Genomic DNA, 15,933 nt, shown 5'->3' on the forward strand with positions numbered 1-15,933 from the left:
TGGCTCTTGAACTCAATCCCTCTATTAATGAAAGCTAACACACATACGCTTTCTTAACAACTCTATCCACCTGGGTGGCAGCTCTCAGGGAACTGTGAACGTGAACCCCAAGATCCCTCTGCTCCTCCACACTGCCAAGAATCTTTCCATTAACCCTGTATTCTGCGTTCAAGGTTGTCCTTCCAAAATGAATCACCTCGCATTTTTCAGGGTTAAACTCCATCTGCCACTTTTCAGCTCAGCTCTGCATTCTATCAGTGTCCCTTTGTAACCTAGAACAGCCCTCCGCACTATCCACAACTCGACCCATCTTCGTATCGTCTGCGAACTTACTAATCCACCCTTCCACTCCTTCATCCAAATCACTTACAAAAATCGCAAATAGAAGAGGACCCAGAACAGATCCTTGTGGTACATCACTTGTAACTGAGCACCATGTTGAATATTTTCCGTCCACTACCACCCTTTGTCTTCTAAGGGTCAGCCAATTCTGAATCCAATCTGCCACGTTTCCCCCTATCCCATGCCTCCTTACTTTCTACATGAGCCTACCATAAGGAACCTTATCAAATGCCTTACTTAAATCCATATATACCACATCCACTGCTCTACCTTCATCACGTGTTTGGTCACCTCTTCAAAGAAATCAATAAGGTTTGTGAGGCATGATCTACTCCTCACAAATCCATGCTGACTATCACGAATCAAACTGTGCCTACCCAAGTGATCATAAATCCTATCTCTCAGAGCCCTTTCCAATAATTTGCCCACCACTGAAGTCAGACTAACTGGCCTGTAATTTCTGGGGTTATCCCTATTCACTTTTTTGAACAAGGGAATGACGTTTGCCATTCTCCAATCTTCCGGTACTATACCCGTGGACAGTGAAGATGAAAAGATCATCGCCACAGGCCCTGCGATCTCTTCCCTCGCTTCCCTTGGAATCCTTGGATAAATCCCATCAGGCCCAGGGGACTTATCTATCTTCAAGTTCCTCAAAACTCCTAGTACATCTTTCTTACTAACATCGACCTCCTCTAGCCTACCAGCCTTTTTTACACTGTCCTCCCCTACAACTAGGTCCCTTTCAGTTGTGTGAGTGAAGAAGTGTCTTCTCATCTTAGTCCTGTGCGGTCTATGGCTTATTTTCAGTCTATGACCCCTGGCCCTGGTGAATGGATACAGCACCCATTTTGTCAAATCCTGTTAAGAATTTTGTACTTCTCAACATGGTTTCCTCTTTTCTTCTGAACTCTAGAGAACTGGCCTATTTTATGTAACTTCTCTTCACAAGGTGTTGATTTAGTGTATCACTTTTACATCCTCTGTAAGGCAAATACGTTGTTCCTTAAGTAGGGAGACCAGGGATTACACAGTTATTTTTGTCTCAGTACTCCAGGTATGGTCTCATCAAAACTCTATATAATTCCTTGATTTTGTACTAAAATCCTTGCGCTAAAGGTGAACATGTGATTTGACTTCCTACTTGGTTGCTTCACCGATATGTTGCCTTTCTGTGATTTGTGTACACTGACCTGTAAATTCCTCTGCATTTATTACATTCACTTATTAAAAATAATTTTGTTTTTCCATTCTTTCTGCCGAAGTGCACAATGTCACATTTCTTCAAACTTGACAGCATTTACCACGTTTGTGCTCAATGATTGAATCAGTCTGAATCCCATTGCTGTCATTTTGTTTTCTGCTCACTGCTTACTTCCCCCTCCACCAAGCTTTGCTTCAGCAGCAAGCTTGGATATTTTACACATGCTTTCCTTATATAAGTCATTGATACAGGCTGTAAATGGGTGAGGCTTAAACACTGATCCTTGTGGCACTCCTCAAGTTGCATTGCATCATTGTGAAAATGACCCAGTTATTCCTACTGCCCATTTTCTGTATGTGAGCGAATCTTCAACGTATCTTAATATAGTATCCCACTACCACAAAAATTAAGCTTATTTTAAAAATTCTTGCATGATACCTAAATAAATATGTCTTCTGAAAATTCAAATGTGCCACATTAACTTCCTCTCCCTTATCCCCTGCTGCTTACCCTTCAAAAGACTCAATAGATTTGTTAAACATAAATACCTTTGCATAAAACTGCAGTATTGAGAGTCTCTTTTAATCTAATCATGTCAATCATAAACATCACTATTTCCCTTATCTGCCTTGTCTGGGACAGGTTTCTCAAAATGTGCAGGGCACCTCTGGGCTCCAATGCTTGACCAGATAAGTTGTGACCTTTCAAAGATGGTGGCAGTGCCAGGAATCCCGGGACACAATGTTGAGTACTTCTATGTATGGTGACTGGGAGAAATCGACAAGCAGGCCACCATAGGGGCATGGCACATAGTTAATAAGGTGAGCCTTGGAGGATAATATGAGAAAACCCCCTGAGTCTCGTGGAGACAAACCATTCATGAACCTCACCAAAAAATGGCAAATGGTATGTTGGCCTTCATTGCGAGAGGTTTTGAGTACAGGAGCAAGGATGTGTTGTTGCAGTTATACAGAACATTAGTGAGGCCACACCTAGAATATTGTGTGCAGTTTTGTTCTCCTTTTCTGAGGAAGGATGCTTTTCCTCTCGAGGAAGTGCAACAAAGGTTTACCAGGCTGATTCCGGGGATGCCAGGTCTGACATATGAGGAGATTGACTAGATTGGGATTGTTTTCGCTCAAGTTCAGATGAATGAAGGGAGAGTCTCATAGACATTTATAAAACTCTAACAAGACTAGACAGGATAGATGCAGGGAGGATGTTCCCCATGTGGGTGTGTCCAGAACCAGGGGTCACAGTATGAGGTTTTGGGGTGGACAATTTAGGACAGAGATGAGGAGACATTTCTTCATCCAAAGAGTGGTGAGCCTGTGGAATTCATTACCACAGGAAGTAGTTGATGCCAAAATATTGAATGTGTTCAAGAGGCAGCTCGATATAGCACTTGGGGCGAACGGAATCAAAGGTTATGGGGAGAAAGCAGGATTAGGCAATTGAGTTGGATGATCAGTCATGATCATGAAGCATGACAGAGCAGGCTTGAAGGGCTGAATGGCCTCCTCCTGCTCCTATCTTCTATGTTTCTATGTTTCTGTGACATTCAGTTGATTTCCGATAAGATTCAGCCCATTAATTTAAAAAGAAGTTTGAAGTTGTTTATCTACTGTTATTTCCCTGTGCATTGGAGTTGAAGGAAGGAAAGAAAGAGAATGAGAAATTTACTTGCATTTGGGGAATTAACTCCTGATCGCATTATAGTCCAGCTGTTGAGGTGTCCGAAGAAGTGATGTCACCTTGAGACTGACTGGTCTGCTGTACGGTTGTTTGGAAGGAGGAAATCTTGCAGCAGTTCCCTTCCACTGAACCATAGCAGCTTCAAGAAAGAAACAGTCTAAATATATTTCACTGTAAAATCTATTAATTCTTACAGTAGATGTCTTTTGCCGTTTTTAATTTTTGTGGATGCATTAAATAGTGTTACCAGATACTCCGAGACAACAAGGTGCAGGGCTGGATGAACACAGCAGGCCAAGCAGCATCATAGGAGCAGAGAGGCTGACGTTTCGGGCCTAGACCCTTCATCAGAAAAGGGGGAGGGGAAGGCGGTTCCGAAATAACTAGGGAGAGAGTGGAGGCGGATAGAAGATGGATAGAGGAGAGGATAGGTGGAGAGGAAACAAACAGGTCGAAGAGGCGGGGATGGAGCCAGTAAAGGTGAGTGTAGGTGGGGAGTTAGGAAGGGGATAGGTCAGTCCAGGGAGGACGGACAGGTCAAGGGGGCAGGATGAGGTTGGTCGGTAGGAGATGGAGGTGCGGCTTGAGGTGGGAGGAGGGGATAGGTGGGAGGAAGAACAGGTTAGGGAGGCAGGGACGAGCTGGACTGGTTTTGGGATGCGGTAGGGGGAGGGGAGATTTTGAAACTTGTGAAATCCACATTGATACCATTGGGCTGCAGGGTTCCCAAGCGGAATATGAGTTGCTGTTCCTGCAACCTTCGGGTGGCATCGTTGTGGCACTGCAGGAGGCCCAGGATGGACATGTCGTCTGAGGAATGGGAGGGGGAGTTGAAATGGTTCGCGACTGGGAGGTGCAGTTGTTTGTTGCGAACCGAGCGTAGGTGTTCTGCAAAGCGGTCCCCGAGTCTCCGCTTGGTTTCCCCGATGTAGAGGAAGCCACACCGGGTACAGCGGATGCAGTATACCACATTGGCAGATGTGCAGGTGAACATCTGCTTGATGTGGAAAGTCTTCTTGGGGCCTGGGATGGGGGTGAGGGAGGAGGTATGGGGGCAGGTGTAGCACTTCCTGCGGTTGCAGGGAAAAGTGCCGGGTGTGGTGGAGCTGGAGGGGAGTGTGGAGCGGACAAGGGAGTCACGGAGAGAGTTGTCCCTCCGGAAAGCAGATAAGGGTGGGGAGGGAAAGATGTCTTTGGTGGTGGGGTCGGATTGCAGATGGCGGAAGTGTCGGAGGATGATGCGTTGGATCCGGAGGTTGGTGGGGTGGTACGTGAGGACGAGGGGGATTCTTTTTTGGTTCTTATTGCGTGGACGGGGTGTGAGGGATGAGGTGCGGGAGATGTGGGAGACACGGTTGAGGGCGTTCTCGACCACCGAGGAGGGGAAGTTACGGTCCTTGAAAAACGAGGACAACTGAGATGTACGGGAGTGGAATGCCTCATCCTGGGAGCAGATGCGGCGGAGGCGAAGGAATTGGGAATAGGGGATAGCATTTTTGCAGGAAGGTGGGTGGGAGGAGGAGTATTCTAGGTAGCTGTGGGAGTCGGTGGGCTTGAAATGAATATCGGTTTCTAGGTGGTTGCCCGATATGGAGACAGAGAGGTCCAGGAAGGGGAGAGAGGTGTTAGAGATGGTCCAGGTAAACTTAAGGTTGGGGTGGAAGGTGTTAGTGAAGTGGATGAACTGTTCGAGCTCCTCGTGGGAGCACGAGGCAGCGCCGATACAGTCATCAATGTAACGGAGGAAGAGGTGGGGTTTAGGGCCGGTGTAGGTACGGAAGAGGGATTGTTCCACGTAACCTACAAAGAGGCAGGCGTAGCTTGGGCCCATGCGGGTACCCATGGCTACCCCCTTTGTCTGTAGGAAGTGGGAGGAATTGAAAGAGAAGTTGTTGAGTGTGAGGACGAGTTCGGCTAAGCGGATGAGGGTATCAGTGGAGGGGGACTGGTCGGGCCTGCGGGACAGGAAGAAGCGGAGGGCCTTAAGGCCATCTGCATGGGGAATGCAGGTGTAGAGGGACTGGACGTCCATGGTAAAGATGAGGTGTTGGGGACCGGGGAATTGGAAGTTCTGGAGGAGGCGGAGGGCGTGGGTGGTGTCACGGACATAGGTAGGGAGTTCCTGGACCAAGGGGGAGAAAATGGAGTCTAGATAGTTGGAGATCAGCTCGGTGGGGCAGGAGCAGGCGGAGACAATGGGTCGACCAGGGCATTCAGGTTTGTGGATTTTGGGAAGGAGATAGAAGCGGGCAGTGCAAGGTTGGGGAACGATGAGGTTGGAGGCCGTGGGTGGGAGGTCACCTGAGGTGATGAGGTTGTGGATGGTTTGGGAGATGATGGTTTGGTGCTCAGGGGTGGGGTTTGGGAGATGATGGTTTGGTGCTCAGGGGTGGGGTTTGGGAGATGATGGTTTGGTGCTCAGGGGTGGGGTACTCTGGATACTCTGGTTTATTTTCTACTTTGTTAATATACATTTTTAAAGGAGGAAGTTATTGTGATAAAGTTCTTTACAATGGATCTTCTTTCAAATAAATTCAGGGCATTTCTATGATTCATTGTTAGCAAATAAAAGGTACCTCTCTCTATTTCTTCTCTTTCAGGTGAAAATGTTTTAATAGGAGTTTCATATCACTCAGATAACTTCAGTTCATCAATTTTGGCTTTCATTGACAAAAAGCATTTAAAATTGCAGATTATAATCTCTGCTTTGGAAATAATTTATTACACCTATCTTTATTGTACTCTAACACTGATTGGTTAATCATTATGCTACTGTCAATAAATTTTGGTAATCTCCTCAATTATGTTATTTTGTTCATGGATATTGTGCTCATCAAAAGCTGTTCATGCTCAGTCAGAGACGCAGCGTGAAAGAAAAACAACACAAGAATATAAGAAATAAAAGCTGAAGTCGACCACTGAGCACCTGAGCATGTTTCAACATTTAATACGGGCATGGCTTATCTACTATTTTAATTCCATGCTTACCATTTCCCTTGGTTCCTTGATAGACCAAAATAACTGTGATTATTTTATGCTTGAATATACCCAAAATTGGATTGCCCACCATATTTTGCGATATAGAATCCTATTGTTTCACAACACTTTGAGAGGGGAAATGTTGTCTCATTACAGTTTCAAAATGATCATTCTCTTTTCCTGAGTCTGCTCTCATGTCCTAAATTCTCCTCCTGGAGGAAAGACCCTTTCAGTGTCTACCCTGTTAAGCCCTTTGGATCATTGTACATTACAATGAGATGCCTCTCATTCTTCTAAATTCCGAAGAGTTGAGACATAATTTACTCAGCTTTTCACCAAAGGCCAACTTCCCTATCCAGGAATCAACCTAGTGAACCTTCACTATACCTTCTCCAATGCCGACATATCTTTTCTTAAATTCCAAAACAAAATTGCACACAGTACTTAGGTGTTGTCTCACCAAAGCCCTAAGCAATTGGAGCAAAATATCTTTATTCTTGGACTACAATCCATTTGCAATAAAGGCCAACATGACATTTTTCTTTCTAATTGTTCGCTGTACTTGCAAGCTAACATTCACACTTTCTTCATAACATAGACTCACCAGCTCATTGGTTGCATTTGCTGAATTGTCTCTGGTAAAGGCTTGTCACGAGTTTCAGGCAACAACAAGCTTAATAATCCAGCAGTTACCATCAAACTGCCCATTAACATGAAGGCCAATATTTCACTGTGTACAACTGAAAGAAAAAAGACAGAATTTGAATTAATGTGAAGATTCAGTATGAAAGCGATCTATTGTGTAAGCTGGAAATCTGAAATAAAAACTGAAAATGCTGGAAATACACAATAGTTTAGGTAGTATCTGTGGAGCAAGCAGCAGAGTTAATATTTTGTGTAAATGTCTTTCATCAGAAGCCTCAGTTTTCTATATTCTGAATGTGAATCTCAATCTTTGCAGGAGTGGAGTGGCAAACCAATGGTGATTGACACACATTAGAAGATTCAGGCCAATAATAATACAAGACAGCACAGGAACAAGCCTGCACCAATTTATTATCCTTATTTAGATCCGCTACTTGTTGCCCAAACAAGGTTTTTATTCCTCTGTTTGCCTCCCATTCATGTGTCTTTCAAGATACGCCTTAAATGTTGCTGATATGCCTGCTCCTGCCACCTCCACTGGCTGTGTGTTCCAGGCACCCACCACCCTCTGTGTGAAAAATTTTCTGCATACTTCTCCCCTAAACTTTTCCCCTCTTGACTTGAACCTGTACCCTCTTGTAGTTGACCGTTCCACCCTGGGAAAAAGCCTCTGACTATCCACCCTATCTATGCCTCTCATAAACTGTGTAAACAATCCAAGTTTATGCAACCTCTCCTCATAGCTAAAATCCTCCAGACCAGGCAACATCCTGGTAAAATTTCTCTGCACCGTCTCCAAAGCATTCATGTCTTTCTGGTAGTGCGGCAACCAGAACTGTATGCTGAATAACATTTTATACAGCTGTAACACAACTTGCCAACTTTTATATTTGATGCCCCGGTCAATGAAGGCAAACGTGCTGTACGCCTTTTTGACCACCTTAACCACCTGTGTCGTCACTTTCAGGAATCTATGGATCTATACGCCCAGATCCTTCTGTATGTCAACGTTCCTGAGGGTTCTGAGATTTATTGTGTAATTCGCACCTGAATTTGATCTTCCAAAATGCATCACCTGGCATTTGTCCAGGTAAATCATATAATCAATGAAGTTTAAATGTAGAGGTAAATAAAATATTAGTTCTCTCGTAACAATGCATTTCGAAATATTTGTATTAAAGCAGGAACTTGCTGATGAATGCACTCTACACAAAAATATGCTTACATAATTTTTCTATCAGCTCAAGTCTATTATGAATTATAATTTCTGACGAGACCGCCAACTTTATGTTACAGTCAGATGATGTGCTAGCAACGTTTTTGTTTAAAGAAGGTAAAGGTTTGGGATCTCAGGTATTTACTAAGAGGATAAAGCCACAAGATTCTATGGTTTTGAACAAACAAAGCAAACTTTACCATACAAAATTAGAACAGTAAATCAATATAAAATATATAAACAATTTATAATCTAACATTTAGAATTAACATGAGGTAAGTGTGGATAAAGGCTAAATTATGATTGAACACTCCATACAGGATACAAAATAGTAAATGCGGTAAAAAACAAATTCAATGGATTTCTTAGCAACCATCTCCCACACTGACAGTCATGGCACTGCAAGTAATCAAATCTTGTTAAAAATTGTGTCTTATTTACAAGGGATTCTAATTCTTCATTCTCAAAGATCTAGCCTTGAAACTCCATCTAAATGTATTCCATCACTGTGTACCCTATAAATGTTCATGTTCTGGTAGTTCATTCTCTTCCCCCGGGGTTTCATTCCACTATACTCCTGATGCCGCACACTGGTAGCTATTCACAAGGGCACTTCCAACTCTTCTGTAGACAACTGTCTTCACTATGCTGACACAACACATGGAGTTTCTCTAGGCTCCAATATTTCTTGGCTGCATCAAGTGACCAATTATTGTGGGCTTCCTTTAACCACATTTCCAGCTGTGCTGAACTATCAATGGCATCAAGAGATCTTGCACCATCTAGAATCTACTAACAGCAGCATTTGCTGCATGAAGCCACTTCCTTGCTTCAACACCCATCAGCTTCTACACTATAACTGACTTCTCTCTGAGTATACATGAAAATAAATTGAAACAAGAGAACATTTGTAAGCTCTAACAATGACAACATTTCATGCTCTGCACAAATGTGTTTTACAGCTTTTTGGAGTTTACCAAATCAGTCTACCACACCAACCCTCCTCCTTCCATCCTAATAGTCCACCAATGGTCTTTCCCCTAGTCTTCTACTGCTGGCTTCCCAGTATGTTGTGAGTCAGACTGATAGACTGGTAATCTGTCATGTGAGCAATGAACATCCAAACATCTGCTCACAACCATTTTCTCAAAGGCGACTGGAGATAGGCAATAAATACTGGGCCAGCTAGCAACACTCAACCTCTTTTAAATAGATTTTAAAAAATGAAACGGGAGAAGTAAAGGCCTAGTGGTATTATCACTGGACCATTATTTCAGAGACCCAGGTAATGTTCTGCGACTCAGGTTCAAATCCTGTTATGGCAGGTGGCAGAATTTGAATTCAATAAAAAAAATTCTGAGATTAAGTGTCTAATGATGATTATGAAACCATTGTTGATTGTCAGAAAAACCCATCTGGATCACTAATGTTCTTTAGGGAAGGAAACTGCCGTCCTTACCGTATCTGACTTACATGTGACTCCAGACACACAGCAATGTGACTGACTCTTAACTACCCTCTGGGCAATTAGGGATGGGCAATACATGCAGGTCTAGCCAGCAATGCCCATATGTTGTGAATGAATTAGAAATGGGAGTAGATCACTCAGCCTTTTGAAACTGCTCTACTGTTCAATAAGATCATGGCTGATCTGATTACTCCACATTCAAGCCCACTCATGACAACTACTTGCTTATCAAGAATCTCTATATCCCTTCTTTAGAAATACTCAAGGACTCTGCTTCCACTAACTTTTGAGAGGTGAGTTCCAAAGACTCAGAAACCCTGTTGATCATACTGGGACAAACTAACACTAGACCTGCAAGGGAATTTCTGGAAGCCTGGTTCTCAACACGGGACTCCATTAACAAACACATAGAAATAGACCTTATATACAGACCACTGCTAAAACAACGGAACCAGAAGCAATGAGACTATCACACCAGAGGATCATATAAATCCAGAAAGAAGCAGAACACCAATGCTTCGATTAGAGGTTGCACTGGTATTGCCTAAAAGAGTAATGCGACATCTGCACACTACAGAACAACTGGCTTGGTGAGCTAATGAACAACTGCTTCCACAACCCAAGCTACAAATCTTTGCTAAGACCTTAGAAAGGAAGCATATTATTTAGCTAGAGAGAGGTTGCAGAATATCATGGTACAGAGAGATATAGGTGTCTTGGTACATGAATCATAAAAGGTTTCATCCAAACAGCAAGAGATTGCAAAGGCAAATGGAATATTGTAGTTTATTACAAGAAGAGTAGGATTCAAAAGTAGCGATGCTTTTTCTGCAGTGATACAGGGCATCGGTGAGACCACATCTGGGGTACTGTGTACAGTTTGGTATTCTTGTATAAGAAAAGTACAATTGCATTAGAAACAATTCTTAGAGGGTTTACTTAACTGATACCTGGGAGGGAAGGATTATCTTACAAGACAAAGTTAAATAAGCTGGACCTGTATCAATTGGAGTTTAGAAGAATGAAAGATGATCTTATTGAGGCATTTAAGATCCTAAAGGGACTTGGCAGAGTAGATGATGAAAGACTGTTTTCTCTTCTTGGAAACAATAAAACAAGGGAGCATAGTTTAAAATAAAGAATCTCTCATTTAATAAGGCAACAAGGAATTTTTTTTTCTCTTTGAGAGTTATGAGTCTTTGGAACTTTCTTTCCTCCAGTGGGGTGGAGGTAGGATCATTAAATATTTGCATGGGAAGGTTAGGTAGAGTCTTGATTAACAAGGAAGTCAATAAGTATTGGGGACGGGGTGGATTGGTGGAATGTAAAGTTCAGACTACAAGCAGATAAGCTATGATCTTATCGAAATTGGAGCAGGCTTAAGGGGCTAAATGCTTTACACCTGCCCCTAGTTCATATGCAAATACACTCTTAATGAAATCATGCTGTACACAGACTGGGGTGCTGCCATTCATACATTACAACAGTGACAACACTTCTGAAATATTTCATTGCCTGTAAAGCACGTTGTGATGCCCAGAAGTTTTTGAAGTCCCTATATAATACAAATTATTTTCTTGGAGCTTTACTACATTGTTTTTGTGCTGCCACACTTGTCTGCATTCGGTCATTTTAGTTTTCTTGAATAGTTATTTCCGTTTGCTTCCTGCGGTGAACTAATTTTGATACCCTGATATGCATCTGCTCTTTTGTTTGTGTTCAGATTCTGTTGCATTTCAGGTAACTCCATTACAAGAATATGTAAAGAAAAAAAAGAGTTGATTTGATAGATTTAGGTGCCTAAGGCACACTATGTGCAGGAAAACCAGGTCAGTTGAATTGATTTAAGGGAACTCTGCAATTAAATTTATACCTTCCAAAGAAAACAGAATATGTCCCTAATTTTAATGGCCGACTGTGAGGAATATTGAAGCATGAGTAATTTTAGAAAGATTTTCTTTTCATCAACTTCAGCAATTAGTAATCGGAACTGTGCCTGATTAGCAAATGTGCTGTAGCCCTCACCAGAAGGCACAAGCCCTTTGTTATATGGGCTGAGCAGATCGCTAAAGGATAAGGGAAGAGTTGAGGAATTCGATCCTATCTAGCAATTTGCTGCACGATTAAAATATCAGCCCACTGCAGATAGAAACCCAAGATCAGCTGTAAATGGCACATTTTCAAATATAATCCATACAGAGGCACAGTCAGCAACAACTTTTGAGCATCTGTACAGGCTGAATTCCTTTCCCCCCATCGTACTAACTGGTATATACTATTTCCAGAGTGTCTGGGGAATCCTCTGGTGCACTTAGAATTTTGACATTAAAATTGTGCAATTTGGCCAATGTTTAATTGCTATTTAATTTCATAATTTATAGGTATTTAAGGAGTGATTTTTCCAAGTCCCTACAGGTAGCAAGAGCTGAATCTTGCCATATTCTGGCAAACCCTCATTTTTGTCAAGCTTCATGGAGGGTTTCTCTCAATAAGCCCTACTGAGATTTCTCACGCTCCCACCCAAAACTCGCCTCATTAATTAGCTACCATGCAAACCTCTCCCCCAATCGTGCCCTCTCTCCCATTGCTGGCCAAATTCTCCCACTCTCCCAGCTGGAGGTTCTCACCATTGCTTGGATACTCCGGAATGGTATCCCTGGCATCTGCACTGTATTTGAAAAGCCATTGCACGTTCAGACAAGTGTTGCCATTTCTGGAGTGGCACTGCCCAGCCACATAAAGATTGCTGGATGTGATGGCAGACAAGGGGATTTTAGCCCCCTGGTTTATGCACAGGGCCCTCAAGGGCCTAATGAATGAGTTGGTGGAAAGGAGGGTCCTCCTCTTACCCCAGGACTGCCAGAGTGGTCCACCCATGCCAGCCTGCTCTGAGGTCGCCACCCGGGATAGTGTGATCACCATGCTTCAGAGGAACACCCAGTAATGCAAGACAAAGTTTAATGACCTTCTCTACTTCACCAGGGCAAGTGCCACCATCTTCTCTCCATCGCCTCACACTGACCCTAAATCTGCCAGGGCACCCACTTCCCATCAATGCTCATGCTGCACCACTCTCACAATCGCATGCAGCCTCCTGTACCTGCCACCAGCTCAGATACTGACACCACGTTGGGTATGTTAGCTAGTTTAGAGACAGGAGTACGTGCTGGTGAGCAAATCACTGGTAAATCTCTGCCCCGGCAGATGATAACCCCTTACTGTTGGCTGCACAGCTCCCTGACTGTGTTTCTGCAACTCCCGGGACTGGTGCCATTATACCCACAGAATTGACCATGATCCACTGCCCAGGCTGCAGAGCTGGGGTCATGGGCTGCATGTGGCTACTGGCCTGGACTGCACCCTGAAACATAGGTATAGGGAGTTCAAGATGGTGGTCCAGAGGAGGAAGTGGTGAGCTGGAGTTGCTGGAATTCACTCTGATTTCCATGTCAGGAATTCTCAGCATCTAGTTTATGTTCATTCCATGGTACTACAGGAACATGTTAATGAGACGAGATTTTAAAAAGGAGCAATCCCCATTAATGGGTGTTTTACCGTTCCCTAGCGAGAATCTCATCTCAGCGTCCGGGGCTTTGTTGGAAAATGCAACAAATTGCTTCCAATGTCAAGGAAGGCCTTGCTCAACCTCTCACATGATTCTCCCAGATTTCTTGCCAGCAGGGGTCATATTGTTCAGGGTCCCAAGAGATTCTATCCCTTGAGCCAGTACCACTGTATTTGGTAATATTGCAGACCCTTTCAATAAGCATTGATTGTGGCCAAATCACCTTCATGATTTAATTCTAATGTTGGTATAAAAGAAAGTGGAAAACTAAGTGATGTTTGTGTTTATCATAATTAATATAACAGCCAAAACAACAGATCTACTATATCAGTACAATCTTCTTTGTTTAAAGCCAGCCCTTCCCAAATGCTGTCTTCTCCCTTAACATGGTAAACTGTTTGTTAGTCACTGGGAAACTTTCCTTTCCAACTCAAAGCTTACTTCAGATGTATTCTTCCCCTCTAAGCCCCAAACTCATGGGCCTCCAATCTAACTCTCTCTAAGTTCACTGAAGTGGGGCATTCTCCTCCTCCATCTTCCCCAAATTCAAAGCACACTCCTTCTCTATGCTCCCAAGTTATGTGGGAGATTTTCTTCCTCTGAATCTGCCATTAAGTGAGATTTCCTTCTAAACCCCCAGTTAAAGCTCATTTCATCATCAGATCTAACTGCACAATTTCTTCTTTTTGCGTAGGCACACCCCACATCACTGCACATAAAGTAACCCTTTTAAGCGCGCTGTTGAAAGTCATCCAAATTCCAGGTACAAAAAAGACTCCCATTGAAGTGCAGCAATCCGACCACATCAAGAAAGTCAAAAAACCCATTTGTAAGCTTAATGACAGAAAAGCTACTGGGCAATGTACTTTCCTGTGATCCTTTGGAAATTGATAACTTTCCCAGTGCACTATATTTCAGGAGAGGAGGGAGAAAATTGACAAAGAAATCATGCAGATGCATCTTTTTACTAGCCACTGTACATGTATAATTTAAAATAATTAATGATAAAGTTTTACAGCATTGTAATTAACTCCTGATCACCAAATTTTAAGGACATATTACTGACTGCTCATGTTGCATCCTTCATAATCTTGAGAGCTTCCAAAGTACTACTGTTCAAATTGTGACTCTTATCAAGTTCCTTTCATCCCTCATACTCACTGACTTACTTTGGCTCCCATTCTCGCCTCAGTTTGCTTTAAAATTTGTGTTCTCATGTTCAAGTTGCTCCATGAACTCACTCTTCTCTATCTCCAGAACCTCCTTCAGCCCTACATCTCTCTGAGAAATCTGCATTCATCCAACTGCAAGCTTTTATCCATTCCCTGTATCTCGCTCCCTGCCATTAGTGGCTGTGCCTTCAGCTTTCTAAGTCCTGAGCTAAAGACTTCCCTCCCTAATCTGGCACTGCCCATAGATAACTCCAAATTCCAGGTTCCCAGCTGCACCTAGCTCTTAATGACTTCTAACCATTTCCCTTTCCATCCAAAGTTACATTTTCAAACCCACCACTTGCTAATCTCCCCTTCTTGGGCTCTGAGCCAATTTTTCCCTGATTACACAGTTGTGATGGGTATCTAATGACTTCCTGCATTATAGGCACTATATAAACACAAGATGTTGTTACATGAGGGAGGTGATTATAAATATTTGCAACATCAAAAAGATATCTCTTGTTCTCTTAAATTATTCAACTTAATTTCAGGAAACATGAGTTTCATTGGGTACATCTTGCGAGTATGGAGTTTAAACAAATGCACCAAAAGTATAAAATAAAAGCACATTTCCAAAGGAACTATAAGCAAGGATTTGGATATCATTATTGATTACACCCTGAAGGTATTCGGCCACATTGAATGTTGAAAGATCAGGTTGTATTTTGAAGGCTGTTCATAATAATATTATAACAAATTATTCCAGCCAGGTATTGATCATTGCTAAAGCCACATTTTCAATATTCTGTGGCACTTCTGGCATATCTTCTTGTGAAAAGGATACCAATCCACTACAGAGAAGTGTGACAAAGATCATTCCCTAGGTTTGAAGACATGAAAACAGTTAACTTCTTTTCATTGAAGGGAAGGCATCATTCAAGTCTTTACAATCCTGAGGCATATGCACAGTATTCCACTGGTGCTGTAAAAAATGTGAAAACAAGTGTGCAGTTGTACTGTAAGTGTAAATTTCAGATTGATAGTTATTGTATCCATTGCAAATGTGACTTACTTTCATTCAGAGTGGAGACCGAGGACTTTTCCCAGTAGGCCTAAGAGTTTTGGCACAAGTACGGAATGCGGCAATGAGACAGGATGTGCATACTCTGTTCCAGTTTCCTCTTTACCGCTGAAGGGCTCCATCATCCAGACAAGAGTGCACCTGCATGTTGGTGTGATACTAAAACAACAACCATGGGCCCCAGGAATGTGCCTTGCTATAAAGAGAAGGAGTGCTGTGACTGAGCTGGAACCAGGAGAGAAGCAGAGGGAGAGGTTCCAAACAGTGAAAGTAATCTTGTTTGCTGGGTCCAGAGAGTTGGGGACTTAAAGAGTCCCTGGGAGCTGAGAAAGGGTAAGGTGACAGATGTGGAAGGTCGCTGGAGAGGGCTAGGGATTGGAAGTCATTGAGACCTCAGTACAGCTAGAAGCCTGGAGTTTGGAGTTATCTATGGGCAGTGCCAGCATAGTGAAGCTAATTGTCTACGAAGGACCTGAAATGATGCCCAGGAGTAAATGCTGGAGTGCAGACTCAGCATTTCAGTAGGATTTAGTTTCAGGAAAAGAGACTGAATCACCTAGAAATGACCAGTCGTTAAAGCAGTT

The 15,933-nt window shown here is 42.9% G+C and overlaps 1 protein-coding gene across 1 annotated transcript in view; it reads right to left on the reverse strand.

Annotated features, from left to right (window-relative positions):
• Window positions 1-3,259: 3,259 nt before the first annotated feature.
• The window catches only part of LOC109928304 (solute carrier family 22 member 5-like), a 66,930-nt gene continuing 54,256 nt past the window's right edge, over window positions 3,260-15,933 (reverse strand). Inside the window, exons 9-10 of the mRNA XM_020528325.2 lie at window positions 6,825-6,960; window positions 3,260-3,380 (exon numbers count right to left, since the gene is read on the reverse strand). Of these exons, the coding sequence (XP_020383914.2) occupies window positions 3,260-3,380; window positions 6,825-6,960 (257 nt within the window). The remainder of the gene's footprint in view (window positions 3,381-6,824; window positions 6,961-15,933) is intronic.

This window comes from Rhincodon typus, chromosome 3 (genome assembly GCF_021869965.1).
Source record: "Rhincodon typus isolate 14 chromosome 3, sRhiTyp1.1, whole genome shotgun sequence".
In the NCBI taxonomy this organism is placed as follows: Eukaryota; Metazoa; Chordata; class Chondrichthyes; order Orectolobiformes; family Rhincodontidae; genus Rhincodon; species Rhincodon typus.